Genomic DNA, 16,626 nt, shown 5'->3' on the forward strand with positions numbered 1-16,626 from the left:
AAGAGTCTTGTAGATGGGATCATGGGCTGGGAAACAAAAGGATGTGACATTTCTCCTTGTTTGTCATTGAGGAAGTGGTTTCCTGTTAATGGAATACAACATAATTTCCTTATTCTGCCAGTCTGGCTGAGCCTGACACACACTTTGATTTTGAAGAACGCAGTTAAAGGGAAATTTCACCGATGGTTCTATGTATGTGCAACCAGTGCTGTCGAGTAATGTAGTGGATCGAAGCAATAAAGTCCTCACTGCATGCTATACTGATGGAGAAATCAGTGTTGTTCTGCTCACACTGATGTCACATCAATTGGCGGCCACAAGAAAACTCAGTTTCACTGCTGCTGCAGAGATGCAGGGACAACTGCAGGTGTTTTTCTCATGCTTGCTGCAGATCGACAGAGATAATGTTGAAAATCGGTGAATATTACCTTTAAGTGAGGGTAATAATCAGTTAACAGTATTGAAAGAAAGCTTAAACTGTGATTTAAACCACAATGTCATTCCTTTTTGAAAATGTCTGCTCTTTTTTCTGCCATGCACTAATAGAGAATATTACTTAATGAATATAGTCAGTCATTCGTGGCATATATGAGATAGGAATGACTTGGGAATTTTCAATAGAATGAAAAATGGTGAAAGCTTAAGAGGAGAATTTCAAAGAAGAAAGATGTCAGGGCGAGTGAAGAGTGAGTACTGCAAAAGTAATCTTTAAAATGCTGCTCTTGTCTCAGCTGTTGCCCCAGATTTCTCTCTCAACCAACTGAGGAGCCAGACACTGGTGAAGGAAGGAGGTGACGTGCTCATCGAGTGCAAGCCTAAGATGTCTCCTAGGGGTGAGATCTCTTGGAGGAAGGGCAGCGAATCACTGAGAGTGAGCAACAGGTAACAGCCAAACTTTCCCTTTTAACCCAGTGGTACAGCGTTTTCCAGGGTGGATTTGTCATTGCCTTTAGCTAGGTGAGGGTCCCTGGAAGCTGTTAATGCAGAAGAAAAGCAGAGACCTACATCAAAACAAGGCTTTTCCTGATCCTGTTGCCTTTGTCGAGATGTAAGGCAGGACGTAATACCCACATTACATTGTTTTTATTGTAAAAAATGCGTCTTTGGATCCCCGTGTTACCTCCAGCTTGGTCAGGTGTCTTTACAGACACAATTGGCTCTGTCTGTGGGTGGGAAGCCAGATGTGGGTATGTGTCCCAGACACTGCACTAGCGCCTCCTCTGGTCAGTCGGGGCACCTGTTTGGGGGGGAAGGAGAACTGGGGGGAATAGCGTGATCCTCCCACATGCTATGTCCCCCTGTTGAAACTCCTCACTGTCAGGTGAAAAGAAGCGGCTGGCGACTCCACATGTATCGGAGGAGGCATGTGGTAGTCTGCAGCCCTCCCCGGATCGGCAGAGGGGGTGGAGCAGAGATTGGGATGGCTCGGAAGAGCGGGGTAATTGGCTGGATACAATTGGGAGAAAAAGGGAGAAAATTCCCAAAAAAAGAATGGTTCTTTTTGGAGAAACTCAAAAAGGAAATTATGCTGCTGCTTGTGGCTTCACATGGATAAGGAAACATTGCATCTGAAGGAATACCTTGCTGTGTCCAAGTTAAGAAAAGAGTCAGGTTATGGCATCATATTTTATTGATGCTTACCCATGACATGATTTCTGGAGGCAGACACCCAGGAGTAAAAGGTTGCATGCTGGGGGGGGGGGAATCAAACAGCAGGAAGCCCAGCTGAGTCATGGGGCCAGCCCTGTGCTTAACCAAATCTTTAGTGGTGGTGTCTTAAAAGACTTGCTGCTGAGTGAACTCAAAATGCTAATCAGATACCTCTCACCTCTGCAGGTATGATGAGGGTATCAGACCTCGTACAAATCAAAGCACTGACATGTGTCCAAATTAGACAGGAGGTGATCTCAGCCTCCTGCTATGTGTGATGACTCAAGAACCAACTTTGCGTGTGTGTGTGTGTGTGTGTGTGTGTGTGTGTGTGTGTGTGTGTGTGTGTGTGTGTGTGTGTGTGTGTGTGTGAGTGAGAGAAAGTTGTGGAGCTGGCTGTGGGAGCATGGCCAAACAGGGCTGACGCAGACAGGGGTCATCCATTTGGTGTTACTACTGTAGCATGTCTCTGACAGCAGGGCCAGGCTTTGCATGCACACAAAGCGGTGTTGTTGCTTGTCAAACAAAGTGGCAAGGAATTTGCATAGTGGTTTTACTGCTGGTGCCCTTCACTTGCCCTGAGCAACTTCCATCTCGGATACCAACCCCACAGCACCTGGATTATTTTGGTCGTTTTGCAGTGTGAATCTCCCTCTCAGTTGATTGATTTTTGGAGGGTTTCAACTTGTTTTGCTGTGAGAGAAATTGTTGTCTCTGCTGATTTTGAATGGATGCGCTCTAATCCCCTGTTTCTCTGAATTTCTGCCAGTGTGTATACTTGTCCAGAGGTATTTGATATGTAGTAAGGTAGAGAGAGAGGTAAGGATCAGTTCCAGTGATAATAATTAATCATTTGACTCAAATGATTTCAATCTTGACATTCATTTCCTTGGATCAGTAAGGGAACGATGAAATGATTGTGGTCTTTCAGCCAAGGCCTTCAGTGTGCTATCACTCTAAATCTTCACTGTGATTGCCAGGATTGCATGCCTCAGAAAGGGTAAAAGCAAATTATCATAACTTTATCAGTTCCTTCGCTATATAGATATATGATAGCGGCCCATTTGTAAATAGAATTATATCAGAGAACACTGATTCTCATGGAGACCAGGGTGTCTGTGAAGTTTAGGAGAAGATTTCAATGCCTTTAATTTAATACATTTCATTTGATCTAGACCATCAGGGCAGCAACTGTCACATGTAAAGGGTATGATAAGATAAGATAAGTTGTGCTTTTATTAATCCCCATGGAGAAATTCATCCTCTGCATTTAACCCATCCCAACACACACTGTAGCTAGGAGCAGTGGGCAGCTGCAGCATCTGGGGACCAACTCCAGTTCCTCTTCCCATTGCCTTGCTCAGGGGCACAGACAGGCGTATTAACCCTAACATACGTGTACATGTCTTTTTGATGGTGGGAGGAAACCGGAGCACCCGGAGGAAACCCTCACAGACACGGGGAGAACATGCAAACTCCACACAGAAAGGACCTGGGACGGCCTGGGGTTCAAACCCAGGACCTTCTTGCTGTGAGGCAACAGTGCTAACCACTGGGCCACCATTCCACCCATGCTGTATGGGTAATTTAAAAAATGAAAAATGCTCTGTCTGAATGTATTGCATTACAGCAGTTTGTGTCAGGATGCTGGACATTACTGCCAGCTGGTAAATGGATTGGTGTCAGTATACCTTTTACATAACCTGAAAAATAAACATGTCAGAGGGTTGTAATGATTCGTAACGTGCTGACGCTCACCTCACTCCTCATCACTGATGCTCTGATGAAATTATGATAATCATCTATTGTTGTAATCATTAGAGAGACATTGCTCTCTGAACGCCCGCCCTTGCCTTTATCATGGCTGTGCTGTCTGAAGGTTAACAGCAATATTAATTTCTTACCCACTGGATGTATGTAAAATCACATCATGTACACATTTTAAACCAGGTCACTGATGCAAATGAGCAACAAAAAAAAAACATTATACAGGCCGGTTGTGTGATTAGTATTGCATTTCATTATAGAGTAACTAGCAAATACATTTCTTTTAATGTAGATAAACATGCATGTGTGTGTGCATTTGTGCACACGTGTATATGTGAGCAAGTGAGTTTTAATACACACCTTTTATATAAAGGAGCAAAATCAAAAATGGGTGGCTGTGATCTCCCTTTTTTTCCAAAGATTAATTGACTTAATTGCATTAGTACTCCACTCCACATTGGCTTCAGTGGGAGGGGAACTAGTGTCACCAGATGGGTCATTCATCTTCATAGCAGCAGCCTCCGCTTTTTTTCCGCTGGAGACCAATGACAAGAGGCCATGTCTTATCTACTCCAGACAACCCTGCAGGGATGCAGTTTAGATGACATCAGCTGGAACAAAGCAGCTGAGAGCGCAGAGTAGAGAAGGTCTTGCTGATGAGTGTGTAAGTGGGCTGTGTGAACCACAGATAGCGGCCTAAAAAAGCACACCATTTCAATATGTCACTACTAAGAAGAAATCTCGGCTGTTAGCCAGCCTACACTCAATCAACTGCCTCTTTATGAGCAGATGTGCTGACGGTCTGTTTTGCTCCATCCTAATTTAAACACCATATTTATTTAAAATCCTTGATTACTTATCAACCATGGCACTCATGTAAATTTTTGCACTGTATCTTATTAACTCTTTTGATGACAATTGTTCATCCTTGGAGGATTTGCATGGTCTGGGTGTGGTTTGGATATAAGTCCCTGCTGTTTTCTTGAGGGACCAATACCAATACCTTCACTGAACTGCATAGATAAATTATTGTCATGGTTAAATACATAACCATGACATGTATGCCCTGTCATGTATGCATGCTAGTGTTCACTGCAAACAAGGATATTATATTAGCCATGGTGCTGGGGAAGAAATATGACGTGTTTATTCATTTGGTAGAATGATGATATACAGTGCATCCGGAAAGTATTCACACCCCTTCACTTTCCCCACATTTTGTTATGTTACAGCCTTATTCCAAAATGGATTAATCCTTTTTTTTCCTCATCAATCTACATAAAATACCCCATAATGACAAAGTGAAAAAGGTTTTGTAGAAATTTTTGCAAATTTATTAAAAATAAAAAACTGAAATATTGCATGTACATAAGTATTCACACCCTTTACTCAGTACTTGGTTGAGGCACCCTTGGCAGCGATTACAGCCTCAAGTCTTCTTGGGTATGAAGCTACAAGCTTGGCACACCTATATTTGGGGTATTTCTCCCATTTTTCTCTGCAGATCCTCTTGAGCTCTGTAAGTTTAGATGGGGAGCGTCGTTGCACAGCTATTTTCAGGTCTTTCCAGAGATGTTCAATGGGGTTCAAGTCTGGGCCACTCAAGGACATTCACAGACTTGTCCCGAAGCCACTCCTTCATTGTCTTTGCTGTGTGCTTAGGGTCGTTGTCGTGTTGAAAGGTAAACCTTCACCCCAGTCTGAGGTCCTGAGCTCTCTGGAGCAGGTTTTCATCAAGGATCTCTCTGTACTTTGCTCCCTTCACCTTCATCTCGATCCTGACTAGTCTCCAGGTTCCTGCCGCTGAAGAACATCCCCACAGCATCATGCTGCCACCACCATGCTCCACTGTAGGGATGGTATTAGCAAGGTGATGAGAGGTGCCTGGTTTCCTCCAGACGTGATGCTTGGCATTCAGGCCAGAGAGTTCAATCTTGGTTTCATCAGACCAGAGAATCTTGTTTCTCATGGTCTGAGAGTCCTTTAGGTGCTTTCTGGCAAACTCCAAGCGGGCTGTCATGTGCCTTTTACTGAGCAGAGGCTTCCGTCTGGCCACTCTACCATAAAGGCCTGATTGGTGGAGTGCTGCAGAGATGGATGTCCTTCTGGAAGGTTCTCCCATCTCCACAGAGGAATGCTGGAGCTCTGTCAGAGTGACCATCGGGTTCTTGGTCACCTCCCTGACCAAGGCCCTTCTCCCCCGATTGCTCAGTTTGGCTGGGTGGCCAGCTCTAGGAAGAGTCCTGGTGGATCCAAACTTCTTCCATTTACAAATGATGGAGACCACTGTGCTCTTCGGGACCTTCAAAGCTGTAGTAATTTTTTTGTACCCTTCCCCAGATCTGTGCCTCGATACAATCCTGTCTCAGAGGTCCACAGACAATTCCTTTGACTTCATGGCTTGGTTTCTGCTCTGACATGTACTGTCAACAGTGGGACCTTATATAGACAGGTGTGTGCCTTTCCAAATCATGTCCAATCCATTGAATTTACTACAGGTGGACTCCAATCAAGATGTAGAAACATCTCAAGAATGATCAGTGGAAACAGGATGAACCTGAGCTCAATTTTGAGTGTCATAGCAAAGGGTGTGAATACTTATGTACATGCAATATTTCAGTTTTTTATTTTTAATAAATTTGCAAAAATTTCTACAAAACCTTTTTCACTTTGTCATTATGGGGTATTGTATGTAGATTGATGAGAAAAAAAAGGAATTTAATCCATTTTGGAATAAGGCTGTAACATAACAAAATGTGGGGAAAGTGAAGGGGTGTGAATACTTTCTGGATGCACTGTACTTCACAATGTGTCCCAAGACAGAAGTCATAATTTATAGGGCCGTCCAGGTGGCATGGTGGTCTATTCCGTTGCCTACCAACATGGGGATCACCGGTTCGAATCCCCATGTTACTTCCGGCTTGATCGGGCGTCCCTACAGACACAATTGGCCATGTCTGTGGGTGGGAAGCTGGATGTGGGTATGTGTCCTGGCTGCTGCCCTAGCGCCTCCTCTGGTCGGTCAGGGAGCCTGTTCAGGGGGGAGGGGGAACTGGAGGGAATAGCGTGATCCTCCCATATGCTTTGCCCCTCTGGCGAAACTCCTCACTGTCAGGTGAAAAGCAGCTAGTGACTTCACATGTATCGGAGGAGGCATGTAGTAGTCTGCAGCCCTCCCCGGATCGGCAGAGGGGGTGGATCAGCGACCAGGACGGCTCGGAAGAGTGGGGTAATTGGCCAAATACAATTAGGGAGAAAAAGAGGGGGAAAAAAAGAAGTTAAGGTTTATAACATTGGCTTTGCACTAGTCCTTACAAATATTAGTTCCATTTAACAATTTTTCACATGTCCCGTTTCGGCACATGTACCTCCCTTAGGCAGCCATTGACAGCCAAACACAAGTGTCAGTAGCAGTCTCCTTTCTGATATGTAGGGTGAAATTTTAACACTTCCAGCATGGCCAAATAATTTATTGGTAAATAGTTTTGTCAGTAATGCTTGTTTTTTTTTTGTATATGTGATCAGCATCTTAAAAAAACAAAACTTACACTTCTTCTTTTTCAGATTGTTGGTTCGGGGGATTAGAAACTCATTTCAGATTTCATTATTTCATGGGTAAGGGATGCATTGGCATTTGCATTTGGCATTTAACAATTCATTGATATGAATTCATATCTCTATTCTGTGAAACAAAACATTGTAAAATCATTTCAGACAGCACTTGCAGTGTAAAATATTCCTGCTGTTTCTTTTTCTTATTTCTTTGCCTGCCATGTTAGGAGTCTGAGCACACAACCGATATGAATATGATCATCTGAATCCCATATCTGTTGTGCACTCAGACAGACAGACATATAGATAGATAGATAGATAGATAGATAGATAGATAGATAGATAGATAGATAGATAGATAGATAGATAGATAGATAGATAGATAGATTTGTCATAACTATGAATAAGGATGCCATGTCAGTTAAGTTTCAGCACATTTTCTGTTTCAACTACCAGAAGACGATCTGCCTGTCTCGACTCGGTTCTGCAAGAATCTGCATCAGTAATCTCTGTGCTGTTCTGCAGATCTAATCAGTGATCAGCACATTTGTGGCAGCCAGTATTTACAGCAAGCCCTTTCAGAGCCAACTTTGCTTCGTCAGAAAAATAATACAGATGAGACCATGGACATGACACATAAATGTTTTCTTCTCATTCACCCACAAGAAATAAATAAATAAAATATATTTAAATTCCCATCATTGTCCATTTGCCTGAAAGGACAACGTAACTATTCTACAGTTATAGCTGAAAGATATGATAATCAAACTGTTCTGTCTCTTGTGCTCCTCTGCAGTGTGCAGATCTCCTAGATGTAGCTCTTGGAGGGCTTTTGTGACCCAAATAGTGCTATTTAGAGCCCTTGGTATTTGTGGAAGCAATTATTTTTCGATAGTGTTTGATTAGCCACTAGTGTCACCATTCACAATGTTATAGTTTCATAATCAGGAACACTTTTATTCAGGAATCAGGAACACTTTAGTTGTCATTTCATTTCATGTACTTGTGTACATGAAACAAAATATCGTTGCCCACAGCAGTGCAACACAAGACAAAAACACATATCCCAAAACTTCAAGAACACATATCCAGACTAACGCATATATCCAAACTAAACAAAAAAATCACTGTCCAAGGGAATGAATGCCAGCCAGGATGACTGTCGTAACTGCCGATCTGCATCGGCTAGCAGTTAGCTTAGCCTACCCCGCTTCATAGTTATTGGAAGTAACAAAGGAGTAGAACGACAGCGAAAGCTCCAAAAAATGTCTCATATTGAACTTGGTTCAACTTGATACCAGATAAGAAGTTGAGAATTTTCCCTATGAGTCACAAACCCTTACCACCCTTCTGCTGTACATCTACAGAGCGACAGGAAAAAAGGTTTTTATTAGGTAGATTCTTTAGCTTGAGTGCTGCATATTAAAAACGTTGTTCAAAATTTCCCATTCAATCAACTTGGGCGCTCTGCAAAAGTCTTCTAATGACAGGAAAAACACTGTTTTTTCTGTGTGTGTGTGTGTGTGTGTGTGTGTGTGTGTGTGTGTGTGTGTGTGTGTGTGTGTGTGTGTGTGTGTGTGTGTGTGTGTGTGTGTGTGTGTGTGTGTCCGCTGCTAATCTGGCATACTACTGGGCCTGTCAGCCTAATAATTTTTGTGCACAGTTATGACTGTATGATCACGGACCGCTCGTGGTTGCGGTGGTTCAAAACCTTTGCAAAAGCTGTTTCATACCGCAATTGAGCGCTAACTCCTCAACTGGTTTTTCAACCTAAGCCTAAGCACCGGAGAAGGAGAGATATGCAGGCAGTGCCTCTATATTTTCCCTTCTCCTGGTAGGGGAAAAAAGGGGTGGCTTGTCTCCAAGTCTGAGCACTCACTGGAGAAGGGGTGACATGCCTGGTGGAGATCTGTACTCTACTGAGTGCACTCTTCTAGTTGCTTCTGAATCTCTTTTTCAGCTGAACCAAGTAATGTCTCAGAGAAAGATGGGAGGAGAGGTGTTCTCTCAGCCCCCCCACACACACACACACACACAGATATGTGTTCAAAAGATGACACAGGAAAGATTTGACACCAATGAAGGAAGGAACATTTGTATAACAGATAAAAATCCAGCTTCAGCTTTGATTAGTGACATTATAAATACAATTTCACATGCACCTCATTTTTGTATTTGCATGAAATTTAAACATTTCACACAACAGAAGGGCTTACCTCATTTCAAATGTACCATCATACCGTATAGAATTTGCTCTTGTAACATATTCAGAGCAAGTCTTGCACATCATACAGCAAGCTTGTTATGGCCCATAGCCCTTACCCCACCAGCTTAAAGATATAAGTAATGACCATAGCAAACTAGGACGGTCTCTGATTTTCTGCCTAGGGAAGTCTTGAACAGGCCACTAAGTGTGTTTTTGGCTCTAAGTAGTGTCTTTTGATGTCTAAACGGTTGGCCCAAGCCCACCATGACAAGATCTCGAGTGTAACAGTGAGGTGAAATTAATAAGTCATTGGAGGGTTTCTGTGTGTGTCCTGGATACTGATTATTCTTCCAGGCATAAAAAAATGCGTAACAGTCCCTGTAATTGGATTCGTTGAAATCTTGCCATGGTTGTGTCCTGCTGGTAGAGTGTCCCTCCTGATATTTCATGTCCCTCCTGCATAGACATCACCAATAAGTGCTGCCGTTGAATAAATGAAAAGATGTTTAGCAGAGTGATCTCCATTTACAGCCCCATCTGCTCCAGCAGAGGTACTCTAGAAAGAATCAGTCAGGGGAAAGCCAAAATGACCAGCAGAGTAACAAACTGAGTTGAAGAGCAACAAACATAATATTAATTTGTCTGTTCCAATTTTTTCATGATGAATTTCTGTCCCACAGTTCTGTTTCAAGGATATTTTAATAAGATTCTCCGTGAATGTTTTCCCACTCGACTCTATGATGTCCTAGAATTAATCAGTGCTGTATGGAAACAGGTGTATTATTAAAAGAAGGGGAATAAATGATCCGCATGAATAGGTGGCCCAGGATGATTATTTTGGTCCCCTCATTTTGAGGCTGCATGCTGTTGTGCTTATTAAAAAATGTTGTTTATCATGTTTAAATGTCACTTTGCATTTTTTCTCATCAATTCTCTAATTCACTCATTGCCCTGTAATTGAACATCTGCTGCAGAAATGTTCAAACTCTCCGTAGAGGTTGCTGGCCTCATGCAGCGCCAGGCCTAAAAACGGAGAGCTTATGTGCCCAGAAGGACTTGTTTCATCTGCTCGCCTCGAGGGGAGCTTTGCCACTTGATAATGCTGGTGTGGTACCAGCTGACTGGTTCTTTTCACTTTTCTTTACCCTCCACCTGTCCACCTTGGCAGTGGCTGTATAAGCCACATGAAAGGGGTTAGTTCCCTCAGCTGAAATCGGGAGAAAGCCCAGGATAAGTGTTTTGTAAAGGGGACTCTGACAGTTCTAGACAACAACCCCATGCTATGTGCGGAGGTGCATGCTAGCACATACCAAAGCAAGTACGTGCACAAACTCCTATACAGGAAGTATAAGGGAGCAAGACAGAATGGTGGAAATTAAGGGAGGGAGTAGACTTTGTGACTGCTTTGTTTAAAATCAAAACATGTCTTTAATAGATGCTTATATCCCTCCGATATCATTTTGCCTGCTGGCCACAGCATGATTAATGTTAAAATATGCATCATGAGCCACCAGAGGATTTACTTGCCTTTGCTTGTCAATCATCATTAGAGTTAATTGAATTTGATTCTGTGTTTAGAGACCATTATAATGATTCATACATCAATTTACCCTATAGGCATGTTTATGATCATGTATGCGATGCATCCCATTGCGTCCCTTCGAGGTGAAGTTTAGGGTTTTGAACATTGAGAATTTGGTCTTTCAAAGAATCGCACAAAATCATACATTTTAGATATCTAACAGCCCAGCTATGCCCATTCCTAAATGATGAGTTTTTTTGTTCATTTTTTTTTTCAAAGTGTTGTAAAACTCCTTTCAGCATTGAACACAGGGTTGACAGACTAAACCCAACTAAATCTCAAACAAGAACCAAAGTGAATTTTGTGATGTTGGCTGAGATTAGGTCAGAACCCTCTACGCGTCTGCATCCCATGTACTGCTCGCCAGGATTATTTTTATCTGGGAGACTGCAGCTGATATCATTTTTCAAAGTGAGAATCCACCAGCGCAGCATGAGTAATCCATCTTGGATCCTCTGACAGTCTCCTTTGGAACATGTGTGTGCTCTTTATTCCTGAGGGGACACCTCAGCACACAAGGAAGAGATGAATATCTCTGCAAGAGAATAAACTAGGAGAGCAATTTGTGATTAAAGGAATCCTCTGGAATTTCAAACATAAACCCCTCTATGGCCCCGGGCCGATAAACTCCCTCGCCCTCGCAACACAATTACTAACACAATCACATCCTTTGTTTCACAGTTGGGAGTAAAGACATTTTCAATCAGCCCGCCTCATTTAGATGGCTGCCTGTAAAAACACACATACTCCTCACAGGATTTTTGGGAATGCTCATTCATACAGAAGCAATAAAGCTAAAAATTACCTGTTTGTTTGTTTTTCCTTTTCATACTGTAGTGTGTTGTCAAGTTCCCTAATACGTAATTGGTAGTATTGTCATACCAGGGGTGTGAGCTGAGACTGAGAAGTGTTTCACCTTTGGGGAACAAGGGAAATAATTTGGAATTTCATTTAAACTGTCTGAATATTACAGTTGTGATGACCTACATTTTCAGGTTGATTAGAAAATAAATCTAGCATCCGGGTAGCGTGGCAGTCTATTCTATTGCATTGCCTACCAACACAGGGATCACCAGTTCGAATCCCCGTGTTACTTCCAGCTTGGTTGGGCATCCCTACAGACACAATTGGCCGTGTCTGCGGGTGGGAAACCGGATGTGGGTATGTGTCCTGGCTGCTGCACTAGCGCCTCCTCTGGTTGGTCAGGGAGCCTGCTCAGGGGGGAGGGGGAACTGGAGGGAATATCGTGATCCTCCCATACGCCATGTCCCCCTGGCGAAACTCCTCACTGTCAGGTGAAAAGAAACGGCTGGTGACTCCACATGTATCGGAGAAGGCATGTCTGCAGCCCTCCCCGGATCGGCAGAGGGGGTGGAGCAGTGACCGGGACGGCTTGGAAGAGTGGGGTAATTGGCCAAATGCAATTGGGGAGAAAATTTTAAGAAAGTGCAGAGAAAACACAATAAAAGCCACCCTAGCTGTATCGGCTACAGAGGGAAAAACGTGTTGTGTTTCTCCTTACATTATGGTAATGCACACTGGAATGGTACCACCAGCAAGTATTTGTTTCAGAGAGTAAGAGATTAATACTTTCATTGCAGCCTAGCACCCCTGTCCCCTGGCTGTGTCTTTATAAGGCTCAGTATTGCCATAGAAGCTTTAATGCTACCCAGTGCCCTGGAGACAAGTGTCAACACACCATGAACCAAAAGTAAATGTCATTTCAAGTATTGCCTGCGAGTCGCTGCACTGTTAATGTAACCAAATAAGAGGGAGGCATACCTCCGCTCCTCGTTGCAGAGCAGTTCCTTTGTTGAGACAGGGAGAGCGAGCACTTACGGTATTTACTGTCAGTCATTCTTTATCATTTACTATGTCTCAAACCAAGTATTTCACGCAACAGCAGCCACAAATGCACTTACCATATTGTTGTTTAGCGTTGATTTCCCTCTGCAGATGATCCTTGTCAAACGGTCATTTTAGAGATCAGTCGAGCTGATTATTGGAAAGATGTGATGCTTTCTTCCTGCACGGCTCTTGCTAGGGTTAACTGTAATATATGTTGATAAGTAATGCTGAAGGGTTAATTTGTCATTACCAGGGAAGTATCATCTTTCTGTTTACATCGGGCTGAGCCTCGATTCACCATGAGTGTGAACTCAACAATTTGCATGATAGTTACCTTCATAATAAGTTTGACTGAAGTGTTTCACAAAGCAGTTAATCAGCTCTGTCTTGGTCACTCAACTTGCATCCAAAAGCCCCTCAAATTTAATCATCCTCACATCATAGGGACTCGCTGTAATGCTTAATTATTCTCTGCGGCTAATGATCCATGTGACAAGGTGAGAGTCATTGGGAGAGGTTGGGGTGCGGCAGAAATCAATATCAATTACAGCTATATCGAAAAATTGTCAAAAGTAAATACCCAGGTGTCCCTATTTCCCCAGTGTCAGCCAATTGCTTTGTTCACCGAGCGAAGAAAAAAAAAATCCAGCACACACCTGTTATTGTGGACTCTGATTGACTGTTAATGTTGATATTGACAACTTTACAAGAAAATAGTTATGCACATTGAATTTGTCATGATGCTGCACAAACTAGATGTCCGAGAAGTTTTACCATACTTGCATCCTTCCTCCCAGGCTGTTGTGTTCAGGGTCCAAGCTGTGCACCTGAATTTGATTTACGTAGCTGACAAGGCCGTTCCTCTTTCACTGTGGGGTACCTTAGGAGAGATGGACCCTCAATTAATCTTAGACAACCCCTCCCACCTCTGGACACTTCAGGGTTTTTAAAGCAGTCAAGAGCATAGATCAACACCTGAAGTTAGGTCCCACCTATTGTCCTGACTCGGAGGATAGTGTGACCTCGCCTCTTCCCCAGAAGACATTACATCATGGCCTCTCCCCTCCAGCGCTGTTATCAACAATGACGTTTTGATACAATTATGATTAGAAACATCACCTGCAGGTAGGTCGATGATGGTCAGTGTGAATTGGGGAAAGGAACGCATAAAACAACATACACCTTGCCTTATTCATAAGCTTACTAGTACGTATAGTGGGTGCACACAGCCGGCACCCCTGCCCAGAAATATGTTCCCGCTGAGAGTTAAGTCAACACATATTGAAAAGTGCATTGCTGCAGCGATAGTCAGAGCAACCTGAGTACAGCAAGGCAATACTCGTTTTATATGGAGGGCCTTTGCTGAATATAATTATTTGGTGAAATCACCGTAAGCTTACATTGATTTGTCTTGCCATGACTTCATGGCCGAGTAATTCCACTGATAGAATCTTTTTTCTTTCTTTTTTTTTCCGAGTCTCCTGTTTTGTTTAACTTGTTAATGAAGTAGAACTGCATACAGGCTTACATCCTGCAGTCACACCTCCAACCAGGCTTAGTATCTCCAAGTGGGTAGTCTATTTGTGGATGGTCTAGTTTATTAATGGAGCTCTCAAATCACGGTGTGATCCATAATTACCCGTTCTGTTTGCATATTGATTGGTTATGAGTATAACGTCCTAGTCTTGGATGGTATTAGCCCATGAGTATGGCTGTGTAGTTTGGGAGCTTACATGATTTCAATATCTGAGCATGAGGCTGCCGCTGTCATCAAATCACACTCAAATTAGTTCAAAGTCAAAGCTCCCAGCGTGCAATTTACTCTCATTTTTTAAACTTATTATTGGAATTGTGACAGCTTTCCTGGCCAAGTAGAATTTATCAGCATGATCAAAGATGAAATATGTCTGAATCAAAGATCAAAACAAGTCTTTTCAAGTGCCTTTTGTTTGTGAGGAAGCTAACAAAAAGCAATGTCTACGGCTGTTAACGATGTCTCAAAGAGAATTTTTAGGAAATAACAAAAAACAGGCTTTCACTTTGGACCACGCTCTTTCCTGCAATTTACACATCACAGTGCTTGGTGACTGCTATTTGTCTCTTTAATCTTGTCTCAGACCAGGCCAGATCGACACCGTGCAGCCACTTCTACTGGTGGCTTGATCTCAACCCAAAATGCACCTGTGTTTTGAGGATTACACGACTGCATTTGAAGATCCCTTACAATTTCTGAAATAATTGTTCCCATATGGAGGATTCTTGCCATCACCATTAAACTTGTGTGAGGCTGGGATAAAAAGAGCGGTACTTGCCCATCTCACCTGGTGAATTATGGATACCTTCTCGTCCATGTCCTCAGGATAGAGGTGGGAAGCGTCGTCTGATGTACCAGAGAGACTGAACAGACATGATGTGTGGACCCTGGCAGAGAGGCGAGAAGAAAGAGCAAAAAAACTAAGCGCTCTGTTATGTGGCGTTGTTTACGCCTCGCGTTTGTCGGCTTCTGTTTCACCTCAGCCGCTCCTCCATTAGCCTCACATGCAACTTACCAATTCTGTATGCAGACAGCAAAATCCCTTTCACTTTTCTGTAATGTCATTTAGGAAAACAAACACCTCCTCTTCCCACCACTGAAGACACAAAAGGGGAAATATGGGGTGAGTGACCAATAATTGTCTTGGTTTTATTCAGCGTACTATAGAGGATTCAACTCCCTCCAAGAGCCATTATGCTCATTTATAGCACCAATTTTACAGTCTTCACAGAGCCTTCTCTCACAAGATGCATAATGTACTAGTCACATGATCGGCCTTTTGTCCCTGGGGATAAGGGGATTGTGGATAGACAGAGCGAATGCAGGTATTTGCTTATATTGAGAAATTGCTGTGAGCCCTATGCCGGTTGCCTTGAATCAGGTCAGAGCTTGTTCTAGTTAAAACAATATGTTGGCCCATTTGCTCTAAGTCTTTGCCGTGCTGGCAAAAATACCACTAGTTTATTGATAATGGATGTTTACGTGGTCTCTCTGTGGGCAGATGCACTTTGTAGTCCAGGTTGCGCTCACATTTTCCAAAAGATAATGCAAACATCCTGACAAATGAAGACGCATGTAAAGAGCACCGCAGTAATACCGTGTATAGCAGTAGTAATGAAACTGCACTTAGTGGTAAATGATTAAAACCGGACTTTGTTTAATGGGCCATGCGTTAAGTATATCAGCTTCAAGATTCGTCATCATGTCATCCCACGGTCCAAAGTGCAACGCCTGTGACCAAATGTATTGTCTCTCACTCTCAGCACTTCCTCTTGGCCTGCCTCAAATTATGAAATGTCACTCGCCAGCATTGTGTAACAATGGAAGTTGAAACTATTATACCTGTGCTGTCATCCAATGCGCTTGAAAAGGAGTCCATTTAAATGGCAAATCAGGGGGCATCCTCGTCACCGCGCAACCACTTCCAGTTCAAAATAACAAGACTGTTAAATGTGTCATTCATGGAGACAAGAAATCACAGAGCACATGTGAGGAGACGGGGAAGCCCTGCACGCTGAGGGGCTCAGGTTAACCACCCCGCTGTCTGCAGGCCACAGCAGCTGCCAACATGCTGGAGAGCAAATCTTTATAAACATCCAAATAGTTTGCATCATTTTTTCCCCCTTTTTTGTGCGAATTTCCTTACTCAAGTCAAATTTATTCACAGACATGTCTTAACCAAACCAACTTTGTCAGAGTGTCTCAAAGAAAAAGAAACAAGTCAAACAGGATATGTGCACAGAGGTGTATGTAAGATATGAAGTTTCCTGTGTGCGGTGTCCGGGTAGCATAGCAGTTTATTCCATTGCCTACCAACACAGGGATCAACGGTTCGAATCCCCGTGTTACCTCCGGCTTGGTCAGGCGTTCCTACAGACACAGTTGGCCGTGTCTGCAGGTGGGAAGGCAGATGTGGGTGTGTGTCCTGGTCGCTGCATTAGCACCTCCTCTGATTGGTCAAGGTGCCTGTTCAGAGGGGAGGGGGAA

At 43.1% G+C, this 16,626-nt stretch overlaps 1 protein-coding gene across 1 annotated transcript in view; it reads left to right on the plus strand.

The window, feature by feature from the left end:
• cntn4 (contactin 4) overlaps positions 1–16,626 on the plus strand; it is a 68,211-nt gene that overhangs the window by 32,229 nt on the left and 19,356 nt on the right. The window contains exon 6 of the mRNA XM_056273025.1: positions 732–882. Within this exon, the coding sequence (XP_056129000.1) occupies positions 732–882 (151 nt within the window). The remainder of the gene's footprint in view (positions 1–731; positions 883–16,626) is intronic.

This window comes from Lampris incognitus, chromosome 2 (genome assembly GCF_029633865.1).
Source record: "Lampris incognitus isolate fLamInc1 chromosome 2, fLamInc1.hap2, whole genome shotgun sequence".
Taxonomy (NCBI): domain Eukaryota; kingdom Metazoa; phylum Chordata; class Actinopteri; order Lampriformes; family Lampridae; genus Lampris; species Lampris incognitus.